Here is a 19,091-nt window from a genome sequence, read left to right as displayed (position 1 = left end):
GTCTTAAAACCGTGCAAAATCCGAGCGTATCACTCATACTAATACTAGCCTTAAAAATTGATGACAAGTTGCAATGGACCGGGTCAGCTCCATACCCATTCAAAATGTGGGTAACTAACAGTTATTCGTGTATATTAGGGCTAGCAAATCGTGTGTGTCGGGTCGTTATTGTGTCGACACGATAACGACCCGAACACGATAACAACAAACACCAACACGACCCGTTAAGAAAACCTCAAACACGAACACGAACACGACCCGCTACCCTCAGACACGAACACGACATGAACCCATTAACGACACGAACCACTTTGGGTCAACACGACACGATAACAACACGTATTGAAAAATGAGATTTAAGAGTCATTTAATAAATATTGAAAAATGAAAATAATAAGAATTAATAATATTAAAATATTATTTGTTAACGGATAACATGAACACGACACGAAATTTTCGTATCCTTAATGGGTCAACCCGATAAGGACACGAACCCAATAAGCTCTGACCCAAACCCATTAATTTTGTGCCGGTTCGTGTCGTGTCAAAAATTGCCAGCCCTAGTGTATATGTTGAAATGGACAACGAGACAAAATGCAAAGGATCGGGCTGGGTGAGATGCGCCCTTGGTAGTTATATTATTTGTATATTCTGCAATTTGCACACCATTTTGTTATCAAAATGTTGATTTTCTAATTTATGTATTATACTCCCTCCGTCCCATTTTAATGTGCTTAATCTCTTACTACGCAGTACTCCCTCCGTCCGCGAATAGGAGTCCCAGTTGAGTTGGGTGCGGGTTTTAAGAAAAGTTTGAGTGTAATAATTTAAGTGTGTGATAGTGGAATGTGGGACCCATTTATATTATTATTTGCAATCAAAGTGGATTAAAATTAATTGCAGCTTCTAAATTAAGGGAAAAGTGGGGTCATTTTTTATACTCCCAAGATAAAATGTCTAACCGGGACTCCTAATGGCGGACGGATGAAAATGGCCAACCGGGACTCCTATTCGCGGACGGAGGGAGTACATGTTTATATACCATGTAGTACTAGTATCGTCTTTCCTTGAAACATAACAACTGAATTATTACATAATTAGCAACTTGCTATGACAAAAACCTTTCAATTATATATATAAAAGATCCTCAACTAAACATGCTACGTATACCGCTCTAACTTTAATGGTGACTTGATATGCGCAGCTGCCCAGCAAGCGAGATACCTCGCTACATTACTCTTTGAAAGAGAGAAGAAGGGGTGAGCTTTAAAAGCTCGTAGTGTAAACGAATTCTAGAATACTTTCTAAAACTTTAATCTATATCGCCACCCTCACAAAATAATAACTTTAGTACTTGGAACGTAGTACAAGTGTACAACATCTATTCATATTATATTTCTAAAGCTGATATCAAATCATACAACAAGCTTAATCAAATAAATCAAATTGTGCTTCCATACTATGTTACCTGTCAACCAAATACATTTTCTGTTGGTGAAATTACTGTGAAACAAAGATACACTAAACGTGTGTAATACAACCTAATGAAGAATATGAGATTACAAGAAAATAAACTGAATTGAAAACACAATAATCGAAACTGTAAGCCGTAAAGATGCAAGCTGAGTCGAGAAGTCCTCTTTCCAAAAGATGATAGGGCCGCTAGTGCTCTCGGATTGGCGCGTCGTCCCTAAAGATAAAACAACTTCATCTTTTTTGTCGCAGCACAGTAGACGGAACAAGCTCCGGCGAACAGGATGATGGCGAGGGTAAAGTGTCGACGAAAGACTATGCAGAGAGAAGGAAAGAGCTATGCGGTGCAGTGCTATGCTTGGTACGCAATATTGTGAGCAATGCATGAAGTGACTACCTATTTATAGGCCAAGTCCACTACATTAGGAGCTGCTGGAGTCAACAACCATTACGTGTGTCATTTTGACTTGACTATGACCGCCGGGGGTTACAAGCTCGGAGCTAAAAAGGCATGATGCATCTAGACACGGTACACAACAAGGTTCATTGTGGAACTTTTGGTACACGATGCGTCGGGGTCCAAGTCCACGGGACACGGTGCACGAGTCATGGGTCACGGTTCCCGATGCACAGCTCCCGGCTCACGGCCTCGGCGAGGAGGGCGGCGGCGCACACGTGCGGCCTCTATTGCTCATCTTAGTCCACGATAATTATTACACGTAATAATTCATCCTATTAAATAACTATTCAGTGAGGTTTATATCCCTGATGTGGGATAATTAACACTTAATTAATCCCTTGACTTTTCTCATAACTCATTTTTAGCTTTATTGTGACCAACTTTGATACATTATTTCTCAGAACGTAGATCGATGCTATTGCATTTAATTTCATAAAATTAAATATGTTGTTACATTTATTATCGGAAGTTCTTTGACTAAGCATGATTCCAACAATCTCCTAAAATAAGGAAACTAAATCAAACATTATCATAACAACATATGAAAATAAATAATAAAAACAATACAAAAGATATTCTAGATTTCTTCATTCTTTTTAATCATAATGAAATACTCTACACATATTTATAATATGCGTGGTATATAATGTTCTCATAAAATAAAGAAAGTAAATCAAATCCGAAAAAACTAAATCAAAAATAATCCTAACAGTTTGTGAAAATAAATGATAAAAATAATACTCCTTCTGTCCTTACAAAATATGCATTTTATATTCGCCATGAGTTTTAATGCAAAATTGCTAAAGTAAGAGAGAGGTAGAGAGAAAAAGTTATTTAAGTTTTGTTAGTGGAGAATGAGTCTCACCTCATTAGAGAGAAAAGATTTTCTAAAATTGAAAAGTGCATATTCTTGCACTACAAATAAAATGCTTGATTGCAAGCACAAGTTTTCAAGCACATGTTGTGCTTGCAATATTTGGAAGAATTTTGTGCACAAAGCGAGTAAAATGCAAAATAGGTGGTTGAAAATGATTTTGCGAGAACTACTTCGAGCAAATTAATTAACTTTAGTATCATAGCGAGAAGAAGAGAAGCCAGATGAAAGATTAATTATATTTTTTATTATCTGCGTTTTGAGAGAAAAAGTAAAATATCGACATATTAAAAGTTAGGGTTCCAGATTTCTGTCTTCAATTCTTCTACAGTTTTTTAGGATTTGAAAAGCTTTGCCCACACAAAGGTCAATTCCGAATTAAAGGGAACAAATCAGAAGATCGCACAAATTTTCCAATTATTACAAGGTACAATTTTTATTTTTTATTTGCTCTTCTAATTTAATGGTTGTTAATAATTTGTTATTTCTGTTCATGGTGAGAAATGCTAATTTTGTTTTAAAATATTGGAATGATTGAATTAATACTCCATCACTAGCTATCGCAGAAGTTGGAATTTTGAAGTAGAACTATTAACAAAAATTAGGCCCATATAGTGTGTGTATGTAAATATTGTATTTGCATTGAGAATATTCATCACACACTTCACAATATATACAAGGATTTCTAAACTAAACTAGGAAGGAGATAAATCAAGGATTGATACAATCCCTTGATAGAAGGCTATTAATAATACAATCAGAGACTTAAATCATTGCATTATTTTATGCTATCATCCCCCCTCAAGCAAGACGTCGGATGAGGTCCAACGCGTAGCTTGTCTCTGAAAAATTCAAACAAAGGACGATGGAGAGCTTTCGTGAAAATGTCTGCAACCTGTAAGTCTGATGATACCAATTGAGTCTCTAGCTGACCATTGGAAACAAGCTCCCTAAAAAAGTGGAAGTCAATATCAATGTGCTTAGCACGTTTATGAGAACTCGGATTCTGACTGATAAAGATAGCACTATTATTATCTGAATAAAGAGTCGGGCAAGAAGACAGCTGGACTTGAAGCTCACGAAGAAGTTGGAGCACACACACCATTTCAGAAGCCGTATTTGCAAGAGCTCGATACTCGGATTCACATCTGGAGCGAGAGACCGTGGGTTGTTTCTTGGCACTCCATGATACTAGATTACCGCCAAGGAAAATAGAATAGCCATAAGTAGATCGTCTAGTTTCAACACAACGAGCCCAATCGGCATCAGAATATGCAACAAGAGAAAACGAAGAGCTACGTGTAAAACTTAAGCCAAAGGCTGGAGTGTGTTTTACATAGCGAAGAATTCGTTTTACCGCTTGAAAATGAGCAACGGTAGGATGTTGAAGATGTTGACTAACAAGATTTACTGCAAAAGATAAATCAGGACGTGTAATTTTCAGGTACTGCAGCGATCCAACTAATGACCGATATAAAGTAGGATCCTCAATGGCTGGCCGTCCGTTGAAAGTTGGCAATCTGCAACCAAGGGTGTAGAGACAGGTTTTGACTCTTCAAGAGATGCTCGTTGAAGGATATCACGAGCATATTTAGCCTGGTTCAAGAAAATACCAGAAGAAGTATAAGTGACTTCAAGACCAAAAAAATAACCAAGTTTTCCAAGGTCAGTGATGGAAAATTCTTGATGAAGGCGAGAGATGAAAGATTTCAAGTCATCATAAGAATTTCCTGTCAGAATTATATCATCAACATAAACCAAGAGATATATAGTGGATGAGCCACGATTATAGATGAACAGTGAGGGATCAGAACGACTACAGAAAAATCCAACATGTACAAGAAAATCACTGAGTCGTTGATACCACGCAAGAGGAGCTTGCTATAGACCATATATCGCCTTTTTAAGACGGCATACATGATTTGGAAATTGAGGATCTATAAAGCCAGGGGGCTGTTCCATATATACTGGCTTGGATAGAACGTCGTTCAGGAAGGCATTTTGGACATCCAGTTGATGTAGAGGCCAATTATTGGAAACAGGAATGGATAACACGACTCGAATTGTAGAAGCACGAACAACTGGACTGAAAGTATGACAATAATCAAAGCCCGGAAGTTGTGTGAAGCCTTGTGCAACAAGACGAGCTTTATAGCGATCAAGTGAGCCATCCGCCTTTAATTTCGTTCGAAAAACCCATTTGGATCCCACAACATTTACATCTTTTGGACGAGGAATAAGATCCCAACTGTCCTTGAGAGCCATGGCAGAAAGTTCCTGCTTTAGAGCTTCAACCCATTCTTGTCTTTTTAAGGCAGACTTGATTCCACGAGGTGTAATCATCGTCATGAGAGCCTGAAATAAACGAGTACATGCATAATTTGGTATATACTTTGGCTTGATGATACCTGCCCGTGCTCGAGTTTGCATAGGATGAGTAGAAGATACTCTTGGTGGAGGAACAGGTGGATTCATCTCAATTGGAGGACCGGGCTCAATGATAGGATCGAGAGCTGACTCATTAACATGTTGATCGTTGATATCGGGCTCTTCTTGGTTGGGCTGTGACTGTGTCTCGTGTGGAATAACAGGCAACTCATGAGTGTTGATAGTAGGCTCTTCTTGGTTGGTGTGTGACTGTAATCTAGAAAGTAGAGTCGGCTCATCACATAGATTGCAAGAACTTGGTTGAGGAGCCAAATCAGGATTTACATTTGGGAGCTGCAATTTCAATGGACCATCCAATCGCATTGGTTCAGTAAATTCTGAGATAAGAAGAGAGTGAGAGTTGTACTTGTCAGGGGACTTAGAGAATGGAAAAGATGACTCATCAAATTTAGCATGACGAGATATATAGATGCGGAAAGTAGAAGGATCGTAGCACCGAAACCCTTTGTGCGAGCTACTGTAACCCAAAAAAATACAAGCTCTACTCCGTGGCTCAAATTTGTTTGTAGTGTACTCCCTCAGACACGGATAAACCCTACAGCCAAACGGATGAAAGTGTGCAAAGTTTGGAACAGTAGAGAATAATAACTCAAAAGGTGATTTTCCATCTAACACCTTGGAGGGCAAACGATTTATAACATATACAGCAGTACTAAAGGCTTCCATCCAAAATTTCATAGGAGTAAAGGAATGAAATAACATTGTAAGACCTGTTTCAGTAACGTGCCTATGTTTACGTTCCACTCGTCCATTCTGTGCAGGCGTATATGGAGATGAAAATATATGGTGTATGCCCGACTCCTGGAATAACATCTGCACCTTTTTATTGGTAAACTCTGTGCCCCCATCACTGTGAAAAGTTTTAATATGACTAGACAACTGATTTTCAACAAAAATCTTAAACTTAAGCAGCACGTCATAGAAATCAGATTTTTGTCTCGATGGATATAGCCATGTAAATCTGGAATAATCATCCACAAAAATAACATAATAGCGAAAACCAGATTCAGAGTTAACCGGCGCAGGGCCCCATAAATCACAATGCACAATGTCTAAAATAGAAGACGATCGTTTTTCATCACGAACAAAAGGTAATCGATGACTTTTAGCTTTCTCACAAGCGTCGCAAATCATTGGGTTGGGTAACAAAGCACTAACAGATATGCTCCCAATTTTATGTAAAAAAGAAATTACATCAAATGCAACATGACCAAGCCGAGAGTGCCACAGTTCAAAAGATGCTTTAGGCGTACGAGCTGCAACCAGAGCTGACTTTGTGTCATCCAACACGTACAAACCATCCCTACGACTGCCTTGAGCCAGAATGTGTTGATTTTCCCGATGCTGAATTTTGAAGCAATTATCAGTAAAAACCACATCAATAGGTAAATCTGTAGTTAATTTGCTCACTGAAAGCAAGTTTTTGGTGAGTCCGGGAACAACTAACACCTCAGACAGATGAATAAAATTATTCAAATAACAAGTGCCAATATGAGAGATAGGTAATAAGGCACCATTACCGACTACAACTGAATCTGAACCTGTGTATGATGTAGATGAGTGGAGTTGTGCCGGAGTAGGAGTCATGTGCGCTGATGCACCCGTGTCTAAGTACCAATCAGAGATAGGAGGATCAGAGGCAATACTCGATGCGGAGAAAGCCTCAGCAATGTTGGCCACATGTGTGGCAATAGCAATCTCACGATTGTATCGATCGGGACAAACGTTGGCATAATGGCCGGTTGTCCTGCATATTTGACAGTGAGGCTGGCGCTTTTGGCTAAAACCACCACGACCACTCTTTTTCGGACCTGAACCGCGATCACGAGACATTTGGTTATTAGAAGACCGAGAGTATGTGTGTGCGGTGAAAGCAGCTGGGGACGATATGTTTGGTTCAAGTGTTTGTTGAAACATGTCCCAAGCTTCAGCATTGTTGAGAAGATCAGAAAATGATGGTAATGGGGACATAGCCATTTGAGTTGCTGAGAAGCTAGAGAAGTCAGAGCCAAGTCCTATCATAAATAGATGGATTTTGTCTGTTTCATCAACGGATAACCCAATTGCAGATAATTGATCGCAAACGAGTTTGAAATCTCATCCAAATTCAGAGACCGAGCGACCTCCTTTCTTGATGGACTGAAGTTGTCCTTTTAGACGGAGTTCTCGAGCCTTAGATTGATGACTAAAAGTGTGCTCTAGTGCGAGCCAAACAGCGCGAGCGGTGGTGCAGCCGATCACCACGGACATTGCTTCCTCAGACAAGGAAGAGAATATGAGACTGACAAGTCTCTGATCATCAACACGCCAAGATTGGTATGTTGGATTTGGTGTTGAGTTTCCGTCAGCGACCACGTCAGTCGGTGGTGCTGGACGTGATCCATCAATAAGGCTAATAAGCCCTTGACCAATGAGAAGTGGGTAGATTTGGCTTCTCCACAACAAGTAGTTTGTTGATGATAATTTAATAGTGAGCATATGGATCAAAGTACGATATGGCAATGTATCAGAAGAGGGGTTTGAAGAAGCAGCCATGGCTTAAGGCCTATGAACTGAGGGAGAGCAACAGAGAAGGTAGAGCAAGAAGAGATTTGGATTTCAGTATCCTAGGCTGATACCATGTGAATGTAAATATTGTATTTGCATTGAGAATATTCATCACACACTTCACAATATATACAAGGATTTCTAAACTAAACTAGGAAGGAGATAAATCAAGGATTGATACAATCCCTTGATAGAAGGCTATTAATAATACAATCAGAGACTTAAATCATTGCATTATTTTATGCTATCATAGTGATAACTTAATCTCGGGCTCAACAATTAGGGTCCGTTTGATAAGAAAGGTAGGATATGTATGCACATCAAGATACGAAATACGGGTTACCCACTGGTACCCGCACCCGACAAGTCGGGTACCCGTACCCGATTTTAGCCAAATTAGTTGTCCCAATACCCGCCCCGCGATATACCGGGATTACCCGATACCCGTGTCGGGTATCCCGCACCCGACATTGCGGGTACCCGTACCCGACCCGAAATCCTATTAAAAAAATTGAAAACCTTAATAACCGTCAATGTTCCCTAATTTACTTTATTAATATCGATGGTAAATGTTGGATAGATTGAGAATAAAAGTGAGAGGACGCTCTATAGCTAGTTCCGGTGAATTTTCAATTGTATGTTCGTTGGAATATAAAAATATATTAAAAGAACTCTTAGATTATATAAAGTACTCCCACCGTTCCACCTTAATTTCACTTTCTTCACTCATTTTAGAAAAATAATAATATAAATACTCTTCTCTACATTATTATCCCCCTTACTTTTTTTTTTCTCCGTTCTAATTATTTATTTTTTATTTTTCAAAATAAGTGCATATATGGCTATTATTATTCAACTATTTACTTTTTTTTATCCATTTTAACTATTTGAAACACCTCTATTAATATGGAACGGAGGAAGTATTAAAAGATGAAATATGACTAATACTAATACTAATACTAACGGGTAATATCGGGACTAACGGGTATACCCGCGCGGGTAGTGGATATACCCGCTACCCGCAAAACTCTAAAATACTCTACCCGATCCCGCCTCGTTTCCCGTTATCGTCGGATAACGGGTACCCAATACCCGGCGGGTAGCGGGTCGAGATGGGAATTACCCACTACCCGCTACCCATTTTGCCACCCCTACTCTTCTCCCACTTCCATTTTCACATTCTGTAACTTTCATCAAATTATTACTACCTCTGTCCCTGAAAATTTGATACATATTACCATTTCGGTCCGTCCCTGAAAATTTGATACACTTCACTTTTACCATTTTTGGTAGTGGACCTCATATTCCACTAACTCATTCCTACTCACATTTTATTATAAATCTAATACTTTAAAAGTATGACCCACATCCCACCAACTTTTTCAACTCACTTTCCATTACATTTCTTAAAACCCGTGTCGAGTCAAAGTGTAGCAAATTTTGGGGGACGGAGGTAGTAATTATTATCAGGTCATTATCTTCACAAATTGCAAATTCCAATGAAACTCAAAAAATTTAAAACACATACTGTAATTATCAAAGATGAAAACTATTTTGTATATTCAAAAACCGAAATGAAAACAAAGGGAATTGAACCCAGATTCATCAACGATAAAATCGAAGGAAGGTAGGTCTGTCCAGATTCCGATGGGAGGCCTTTTCTGCATCGATCATCGATACAAAGATCGCATTACAGCAGCTATGCTTACAAATCGACCGGACAGGAAGCGAAATCGCGAGGGAGAATCCGGTGGTCAAAGCCACGAAATGAGGTTTAAAGCAAACAGAAATACCAATAAAACCATATCTTCAGCATTTGAAGATCGATGCGGCGACTATATTGAAGCTCTCGTCCAGTGAAGGAATCGCCGGAAGAATTAGGGTGAAACGATGGTAAATTAAAGAGCTTCCGGTCTTCGCAATACTACCACCGACCATGGAAACACTTCCGTCGGGCTGGAACTTGCAAACCCAACCAGAAATTGAGAATGTGAGAGAGAGAGAGAAAGAGAGGCAATTGATGGGGAAAGGGAGAAGAGAGTGAACATGGTAGGGGTATTGGTGGAAAACACGATGAAACAGTGTTATAACCCACCAATTTGGTGAGTTACGTAACTGAGTTGAAAAAGGAAAATTTGCTCGGGCCTGGACGGGCCTAGTACAATTCTCAGGCTCTCAGTTAAGCATTTCTTATGTACCAAACAGAAGGAAATGTGCAGATAAAAATTCAATTTTATCCTTTTCTTGGCATATCTATATTATCAAACATGCCCTTAGTGTTTAATTAGCTAACAAACTTCATCTACTTGGCCCTTTTTGCCTCCAAACAAAAATATTGCTTCCAAATAAAATAACTAATAAAATGTGTAATTAAATAATTGCAAAAGTCTTGAACTCTCTGTATTATACAGATGCATGAGATTAAATAATATGACGCGGATGACTTCTATGGAATTTTGAAAGAAGTTGTGGAGGTGGAATAACGCGCAAGACCGATAAAGAAAGTTGTTTTGTTCAACTGTTGTATGGTTTGATGAGACTCGGCAAGGACGGACTCAGGTGGGGTCGGGTGGGGTCGGCCGACCCACCGCGGGTCTGTGAGAGCCATCGGAATCTCTATTAATCGGCCGGCCGATACCACTATAGCACCGCCTCCGACCCCACCATAGTGTTTCCATGGAAGAGAAGAAACAAAGTAATAGTGAACAAAATTGAAAAAATGACATCTTGGATAAAAAAGGAGAAGGTAATTAGATGAAGAATGAACGAGGGAGGAGAGCTTTCTTGAAGAAGAAGAGCGACGTTGAAAGCAGTTGTTACATAGGCGGCGGCTAGTAAAATGATTTTAGGTTTCTTTGTTTTGATTATTTTATTATATATTTTAGTTTTATGCATAGATCATAATTTCTCGTTTGACCGCAAAAAACCCCAAGTTATTTAATTTATGCTTTTAATTTAATTTTATTAAACTAATCAATGTGTACTTGTTGTTAGTATTATGTTTCATTGATTTATTTTATTGAGTTTTATTTTTATTTAAAATACAAATAATAAGAATAATATTTGTAGAATAGCAAATAAAATTATACTACTAAAAAAAGTAATGATACAAAGATTTATACTTATAATGTCTCACAAATTAAAATAAAATATTTGAAAATAAGAATTAACTATAGTGCATAACAAAATGTAATGTTACTTACATTGTAATTTCATATTTTAAAATAATTTTAATATTATATTTTTTTAAACTAATAGTTATTTATTATTTTATATTTTATATATTTTTTATTTAATAGTTTCGACCCCACGAATTCTATTTTCTGGTCCGTCATTGAGACTCAGCATCCACGCGGTGGTACAATTGTTCATCCGAAGTACAAAATTGTAGAAGTGAATATACTGAAGGAGTACCCGAAATATGATTCCTTTGTCTTAGCCCAGCAAGCATCTCAAGTTTACTTTATACCTTTTCCGACCAAGAAAAGAGATAAGGCAAATTGGTGTTTTCCATCTAGGTTGGCTTCATTTTAGTGATTTTCTTTATTAATTTTATTAAATTTAATAATATTGCCAACTTTATAAATAGTCATTTTACTTTTATTAATTAGGCATTAAATTTGTGAAATTGCAATAGTTTAAGAAAACCGAGTGCTAAAATTTCGCTGCCTCTTTTCAAAATTGGCGGTATTTAATTTGGGGATATTTGTAGAAAACATCGTCTGCTAAAATCTCACTCCTTCTCAAAATTCAGCTCAATTCTCACCGCCTCTCTCTCTCTCTCTCAAGAAAAACCCTAAACTCGCGGAGGTTTCACCACACTCTCGGCGGCGAGAATCGACCGGAGGACGCAAGATTCAACCGGAGGAACTAACGCGGCTACGAAAGCTTCTGCTCCACCTCTCTAGTTGTTTGATTTTCCTCATGCTGGTGATGGTTCGGATTTAGTTTATGATTTGAGGAATTTTCTTTTATCAATTCTTCATTTCTTCTTTATTTCCCTATTCACTATTGAAATTTGTCAAGCACATTATAGTGGAGAATCGGATATAATGTCACTGTGTTTTTTTTTTTTTTTTAAACTTCTGTTGTGCACAATCATTCATAGTGTATGCTAATCTTATATGGAAGCTTGACATGAATTGTTGACACAGTGAAAAAAACTTAGGTGCTTTAGCTTGTAAAAGTTCCTCTACTGATAGCTTTCTTTTTCTGAAGATTAAGTTATGTTGAAATGAAAGGAACTCGGCTTTTATTTGATGATAAACAAAAGGAACAAAGGAAAGAACTCCTCCGCAGTGGCCTACGTAATAAATTCGCCCACAACTGATTCTCCCAAAGATGATTTCTCTCCTTTGGGCGTCTCAATATAATTAGACTAATGCTAAACCAACAATGAGAAATTAAGCAACAATAAATCTGGAACAATAAAATCTGCAACAATAAATCTTCAAAAACTAATGCCGATTCCCATGCGTCTGTTCCGCCAACTATTCCACCGTCGAGTTGTTGGGCCTAACTCTCTTCCGAGGCCTATGCTGGTACACCTTCCACACCGTATCATCATGTTCTTTGAGGAACGAGGTCTTCAAATATTCTCAATGTTCAAGTAATATTTGTCCAACTACGTTATTGTTGTAGTTCAATGGTATTATTCACCCCCATCCCATGTAAGAAAAAATATTAACATTTGCTCAGCTCTGGAAATCTGCATAACTTAGAACACACTAAGGTGATTGAGTGTGTATGTGTTTTCTCTTTTTTTTTCTCCTGGATATTGTCTCTTGAATAGTGTTGGTTATTTATTGTGCAATAACTGTTGTCTGCTTATATACATGCTATATGGATTATTTTACTTGCTAGGGTCTGATTATGTTTGAACTTTTAGTTGAAATGCCTAGAGGAGGACTTACTGGACAACTTAGAAGAGCCTCATCCCGTGGTACTCAGCTTGAGGAACTAGAGGAGTTCCTCCTGATCTAGAGAATGTCTTGAGACTTTTTGACGTAGAAGTGTCACCGGAAGAAGAAGGGTAAGAAGAAGGGGAAGAAGGGGAAGAAGTAACAGTTGGAGTACATTCACCAATATCACATAATCAACCTGATCTCCCCGATCGATACAGAAGAAAAATCATACATCTAAGGGATGGAACTTAAGTGGATGAGTATGTTAACAGAATTTTTATAATTTTTACAAAGTTACTAACTACACATTGATTGATGAGTTTCCTAAGCGAGAGTTTAAGAGGTAATTCAAATTAGCATGCTTCTATATTCCATTTATTCGACTATCCCTCAGCATATATGATTGAGAATTTGAGATTGTCGATTGGAAAGAAAAATTTGGAGTCTTTGAAATTTTGAATTGGATGCCTGATGATTCAGTTGATAAATGAGATGCAACTTTAGACCCTCAAAATCTCTGCTTCTAGATGTTTTTTTTTTAGTTAAGAGTAGCTCGATCTATAGAAATTGCTTCTTGAGTTTTACTTCTTTCCTGTTTCAATTTAGGTGAATTGGTGTTATACTCTCAGTTAACGAGATCTCATGAGATTTATTTCGTCATTTGTATTGAATGCCACGAAAGTGTAGATTACTGATTTATTAAGCTATGGTTGTTTCAGTGAATTTTATTGACATTATAAAACCTGTTTAGCTTATTAATTATCTTTTTGCTAATTGCTTGCTATTGTACGTTTGTTTGTTTGTTTGAAGGAGAGAGTTTTGGCAAGGGCTGAAGAGGAAGATCCAGATTACGATGCAATATTTCTCGAGTTTTTTGGGAGGGTAAAGAAAAGGAAACAGATTCCTTGGGCAAGCACAAGCTTGTATTTTTCATTTGCTACCAGCTGAGCTACTGACTATGCATCTTCCGACTCGTTTGGCCTTAGCACTGACCAGGTTGATGAGCTTCTTGAGCGACGAGTACAGCCATTGCATCAAGAGATCGAAGAATTGCAGGAACTAGTTAAGGTCTTCAGTCAGCAAGTTCAAGAGTCTAGAAGAAGTGGCTAGTAGTATTTGAACTAAATTTTGGGAGCTAGTAGTATTTGAACTAAGCTGTGGGAGCTAGTAGTATTTGAACTAAATTTATGATCTAATTGAATTAAGTGTAAAATAATATTTTGTATCTATGCATTCAATTGAGTTATTTCATACTATGATTTGGAAAAATAAATCTTAATATTAATTTTTAAAAATTTAATAGAAAAATATTTTCGAATAAATGCTTAACAGGGAGCACAGCAGAACTCGCAAAATGAAGTCAGAAAATGGAATTATTTGCCAGCACAATAGAATGCTTGCTGAAGTTGAATTTGGCGACAACATTGAGAAAGTATTGCGAGCAAAAAATGCTTGCAATGTACTAAATCGACCACAATTTTTTGCAAGCCATTTTGCGAACACGAGTCAATGTGCTTGCAAATTTTCAGCACGTGCTTGCTAAAATTCTCTCAATTTTTGTGACGAGTCAAATGGGTAGCACCCTTGTACTCACAAAGTGCTTGCAAAATGACGTTTTGCGAGCATATATGCTTAGTAGCAAGTACTTTGGTGCTAGTAAAACAACGTTTTTTTTTGTAGTGTTGCGGGACGGACTAAAAAGGAAATAGTGCATATTCTTATGGGACGGATGGAATAGCATAAAAGATATTCAGATTATAGAGGAAATTAAATGAAGTTGAATAAATATCTGTATCAAGATCCCTATGATTTGCTGTTAGCTTTCTTTACAATAATATGATAAAATGAAATTCCACTTGTAATTACATATTTTAATTGACATTATACATGGATTAGTCGAAGTCAGATTTTATGCGTACAAATTAACTACAAAGTAATATGCCTAGTAACACAAAAACTGATTCAGAATAAGATTATTAGAGAATTTTCAACTCCAATAATATACTTAATGAGTGGAGAACCACGTATTAATCTTCTAATTTAAAAGAACGTGACAACTCGTGTGAGACCAATTAGAATTTTTAAAGCAACGAAAAACGGTTTAAGGAAAAGTTGGCATTTGACAAATCAATTCCGTTATAGAGTCTATTTCTTTTTGGACTGTTCCAAATTTGAGTCATTTCATTTTTATTGGAAAAAACTTTATTTCTCTTCTTATTTATCAGCTTACTTTATTCTCTCAACTTTAATCAATAATACATCAATTTTTTAAATTCCACCAAAAGAAAAGTCCCTACAAATTGAGCTAATTAACAATCTCTTGTCATCATTCCTAACTTCTTGTTAACACTCAACATCATATACACAGTCGTAAACACGATGAAGATTTCATCCAACCATTATTACTATTTTGCAACACTTGCTATACTCTTGATCGTGCCATCCGATGCACAACTATCTTCGACTTTCTACGACGATACATGCCCCAATGCTCTGAGTACAATCCGGGCCTCCATCAGGCAGGCCGTGAACAACGAGCAGAGGATGGCGGCCTCCCTTATTCGCCTCCACTTCCACGATTGCTTCGTTCAGGTATTCATCTAATATTCTTTCTTTTAGTAATTAATTTATTTTGTTATGCTTAATTATATAGTATTTTGGTAAATAATTAGGGGTGTGACGCATCAATCCTATTGGAAAATGGCAGCGGAGAAAGAGCTGCATCGCTGAATGCCAATTCTATTAGAGGTTTCGAAGTGGTGGAAGCCGCGAAGCAGGCAGTGGAGGCGATATGCCCCGGTGTAGTGTCGTGCGCGGACGTGCTGGCAATGGCTGCGCGTGATGCAACGGTGGCGGTTGGAGGGCCGTCGTGGACAGTGAAGCTAGGGAGGAGGGATTCCCCCGCTGCCGCCACCAGAGCGCTTGCTGAAAACGATCTTCCTTGCGTCACCGATCGTCTCCAAACCCTCATTGCCAAATTTGCGAAAAAAAACTTAAACGAAAGCGATATGCTTGCTTTGTCAGGTAAAGAACTAGAGTTTTGATATCTTTAATTTCAACATTTAATTTATGGAAATTTTGGCAGGGTCTCGTACGATTGGGCAGGCGCGATGTGTGACATTCCGGGATCGGATCTACGGCAAAGGCAACGAGCGCATCGACCCGGAATTTGCGATGGCGCGGCGGCGCAACTGCCCAGAAAGCGGCGGCGACGAAAATCTGGTGCCGTTGGATGAGGTGACCCCGAACGGATTTGACAACAATTACTTTAGGAATCTGTATAATATGAGAGGTCTGCTGGAATCGGATCAAGTTCTATTCAGCAGAGTATTGACCGACAGCATTGTGCTGGAATACATCGACAATCCTGACAGATTCTATTCGGATTTCGCCGCAGCCATGATCAAAATGGGAGATATCGAACCATTAACTGGTGGAGCTGGGTTAATTAGAAGGACATGTGCTTCCAATAATTAACACATTTCAAAATTCACTGTTTTCGAATAATTTCTTGTTATACACCGTGTGCTGTAAATCTTGTTTGTTTTGTCAAAGTGTATTATCAGTTTTTCAATCATACGTTGTCTTTACTTTCGTAGAATTATACTGTCTCCGTTTCATAATACTATAGTCATTTCGCCATTTTGGTTGTTCTATAGTAATTGAGTCATTTTTCTTTTTAATAAAAGTGAACATATTTCTTCTCACTTATTTAACTCTCTTAATTTATTTCTTTTCATCTTTCTACCTTTTTAATTCCCTACTCTATTCTTCTTTTACTTAACTCACTTAACATAATTATTCTTAAATCGCGTGCCAAAAAGAAACACCTCACTTAACATAATTATTCTTAAATCGCGTACCGAAAAGAAACACCTCCACTACTGCGGAGCGGAGGGAATAGTATTTATTATTATTATTATTATTATTATTATTATTATTATTAAAATAGTACACTTTCTATTTTTAGTAGTAATATTTTTCTTTTTTGTGAAATGGACCTCATTCTATACTACTCCCCTGTCCCAAAAAAGATGACCCCTTCTTAGGCGATACGAGATTTATACAACTTTATTTTGTGTGTGAAGTAGAGAGAGTAAAGTAAGAGAGAGAATAAAGTAGAGAATACTGATGTTTCCATTTTTAGTAATGAGTCAACTTGGTTGTGAAAAATAAAAAAGGAAAGTGGGTCATCTTCAGTAAGACGGAGGGATTAATAGTATTATTTTAATCACTTTTATTTTTCAAGCTAATACTCACTCCGTCCCAAAGAAGATGGCCCCTTCCTTGGGCGGCACGAGATTCTATGCACATCTGTTTTGAGTGTTAAGTAGAGAAGCAGAGATAAGGTGTTTTTAATTTTAGTAATGAGTCATCTTGGTTGGGACAAACCAAAAAGAAAAGTGAGTCATCTTCAGTGGAATGGAGGGAGTACTATTTTAATCACTTTTTATCTCTATTTTTCTTATACTTCCTTTGTCTCATAAAAATATAAATGTGTACTTTCTATTTTCGTCTGTCCCACAAATATGTGTGCATTCCATATTCGGAAATTTATCCCAATTCATTACCCTTATACATCAACTTATTTACAACTTATATCACCATTAAACACTACTAATAATGTGAGTTACACTATCCACTAATACTACTTTAACTGTTACTCTCCTCATCTATCTTACTTTACCAATTTTGTCTTAATTATTGTACCATATCAATTGTCCATATTCTTATGGGACGGGGGGAAGTATTTTCCTAATTATATATTACTCCATCCGTCCCTGAAAATTTGTCACTTTTCATTTTCTGCACTCATTTTAGAAAAATAATACTCCCTCCGTCCCATAAAAATATGGGCATTAGGTATGACACGAGAATTAAGACAAAATTAGTAAAGTAAGAGAGAAGATGAGAATGATATGGTAAAGTAAGAGAGAAGAGGAGAATGATAGTTAAAGTAGTGTTAGTGGATAGTGAGACCTACATTATTAAATTGATAATAACTTTTCAAAAACGGAATGCACATATTTTGTGGGATGGATGAAAATGGAAAGTTCATATAATTTTATGGGACGGAGGGAGTAATAGATAGTTAAAGTGTAAAGAGGGTAAAATAAGAAAGAATAATATAAATAAGAGTTTTTTCTATATTATTGTCTCTCTTATTTTACTTTTTCTCCACTTTAATTACTTATTATCAAATAAGTAAAAATCTGACCCATTTTTATAACGAATGCAGAAAATCAATGTGACAAATTTTCATAAACGAAAGGAGTAGAAAATATGTGCCATCCAAATAGTATATTGTCAAATAAAAAGAAGTAAATCTAATTTTTTTTCTCCTTTTATGTACGGACTCAAGGTAAAGATAACGAGTACAATTAACTAGAAGAGAAAGAAGAATCATAAAGGCCTCGTTTGTTTGTCAAGAAAGTAAAATTAATAGGAATATAATTCCTGGTCACTTTACTTTCATATGTTTGAAACATGTCAGGATTTTTTTATACTTAATTTAAACATTAAATTAAAATATATAATAATTAATTTATTATAAATACATGCTAAATATATATTATCAATATTATACTTCAATATATTTTACTAATATAACTTTATACAATGTATTATTAATTGGGTTTTAGTTTTCATCATTTTATACAACGTGAATATTTATCTAGCAAAGCATGAGCTTGAAAAGGAGCTCAACTATACAAACTAGTGCAGTTGATTCAAGTAGTGTGAAAGATATCAAAAATTATCTTGGGAGACCAAAGAATCTGATTATAAGTTAAAGTTGAAAGCAAATTCGTTTGCAAAGCCTAAACATGCTTCTCCAAAATGAAGATCAGACAATCAACATTGTGATGGCTAATTACAATTTACTCCCCACATATATTCTTTATCATTCTTCCTAATTTAATTGGGAAATCACATATAAGTTGTTTCAACCTCAGACGGCCGACTCCAAGAATTTCTGTGGTCGGCTACTGTTTTAATTTTGCTACCCCTGTTCTCGTTTTTGACTATATAAAACTACATATATAGCAAACCATAAATTTGTTGATGTTAATCAAGAATTTTAGTAGATAACCATGAAATTGAAAGATCGAAAGGGAGAACAAAACTCAATAGAGGTGAGATACGGAGGAGAAATCGGTGACCGAGAGAAAAAAATCGGCAGAGATATGAAGGAGGAGGAAAAAAATTCAGTAGAGATAAATAATGGAGAAGAGAAATCGATAGAATTAAAAAGAAGATATCTTTTTTTCCGTATTGTTCAAAATCCTCAAATCAGGGAAAAAGAATAACAGCTTTGGACTGAGGAATCATAATCCCAAAATTCCACTAACTTTCCCTAATTTTAGGAATCACTTTACTTTCCTTG

At 36.8% G+C, this 19,091-nt stretch overlaps 1 protein-coding gene across 1 annotated transcript; it reads left to right on the top strand.

Annotated features, from left to right (window-relative positions):
• Positions 1-15,054: 15,054 nt before the first annotated feature.
• Positions 15,055-16,388, top strand: LOC125202024 (lignin-forming anionic peroxidase-like). Its single transcript, XM_048100335.1, has 3 exons — positions 15,055-15,298; positions 15,379-15,730; positions 15,792-16,388. The coding sequence occupies exons 1-3, from the start codon at positions 15,086-15,088 to the stop codon at positions 16,181-16,183; spliced, it is 957 nt and encodes a 318-aa protein (XP_047956292.1). The 5' UTR covers positions 15,055-15,085; the 3' UTR covers positions 16,184-16,388.
• The last annotated feature ends 2,703 nt before the right edge of the window (positions 16,389-19,091 follow it).

Source organism: Salvia hispanica, chromosome 1 (assembly GCF_023119035.1).
Source record: "Salvia hispanica cultivar TCC Black 2014 chromosome 1, UniMelb_Shisp_WGS_1.0, whole genome shotgun sequence".
Classification (NCBI taxonomy): domain Eukaryota; kingdom Viridiplantae; phylum Streptophyta; class Magnoliopsida; order Lamiales; family Lamiaceae; genus Salvia; species Salvia hispanica.
Note: the sequence above shows the minus strand (reverse complement) of the source record. Positions and strands in the feature narration are given on the sequence as shown.

What these genes read in the sequence shown, in the direction of transcription:
- LOC125202024 (XM_048100335.1), top strand. Translation starts at nt 15,086, where the DNA reads ATGAAGATTTCATCCAACCATTATTACTATTTTGCAACACTTGCTATA. An exon ending in TCCACGATTGCTTCGTTCAG is followed by an intron (nt 15,299 to 15,378) that starts GTATTCATCTAA and finishes GTAAATAATTAG; the next exon opens with GGGTGTGACGCATCAATCCT. An exon ending in CGATATGCTTGCTTTGTCAG is followed by an intron (nt 15,731 to 15,791) that starts GTAAAGAACTAG and finishes AAATTTTGGCAG; the next exon opens with GGTCTCGTACGATTGGGCAG.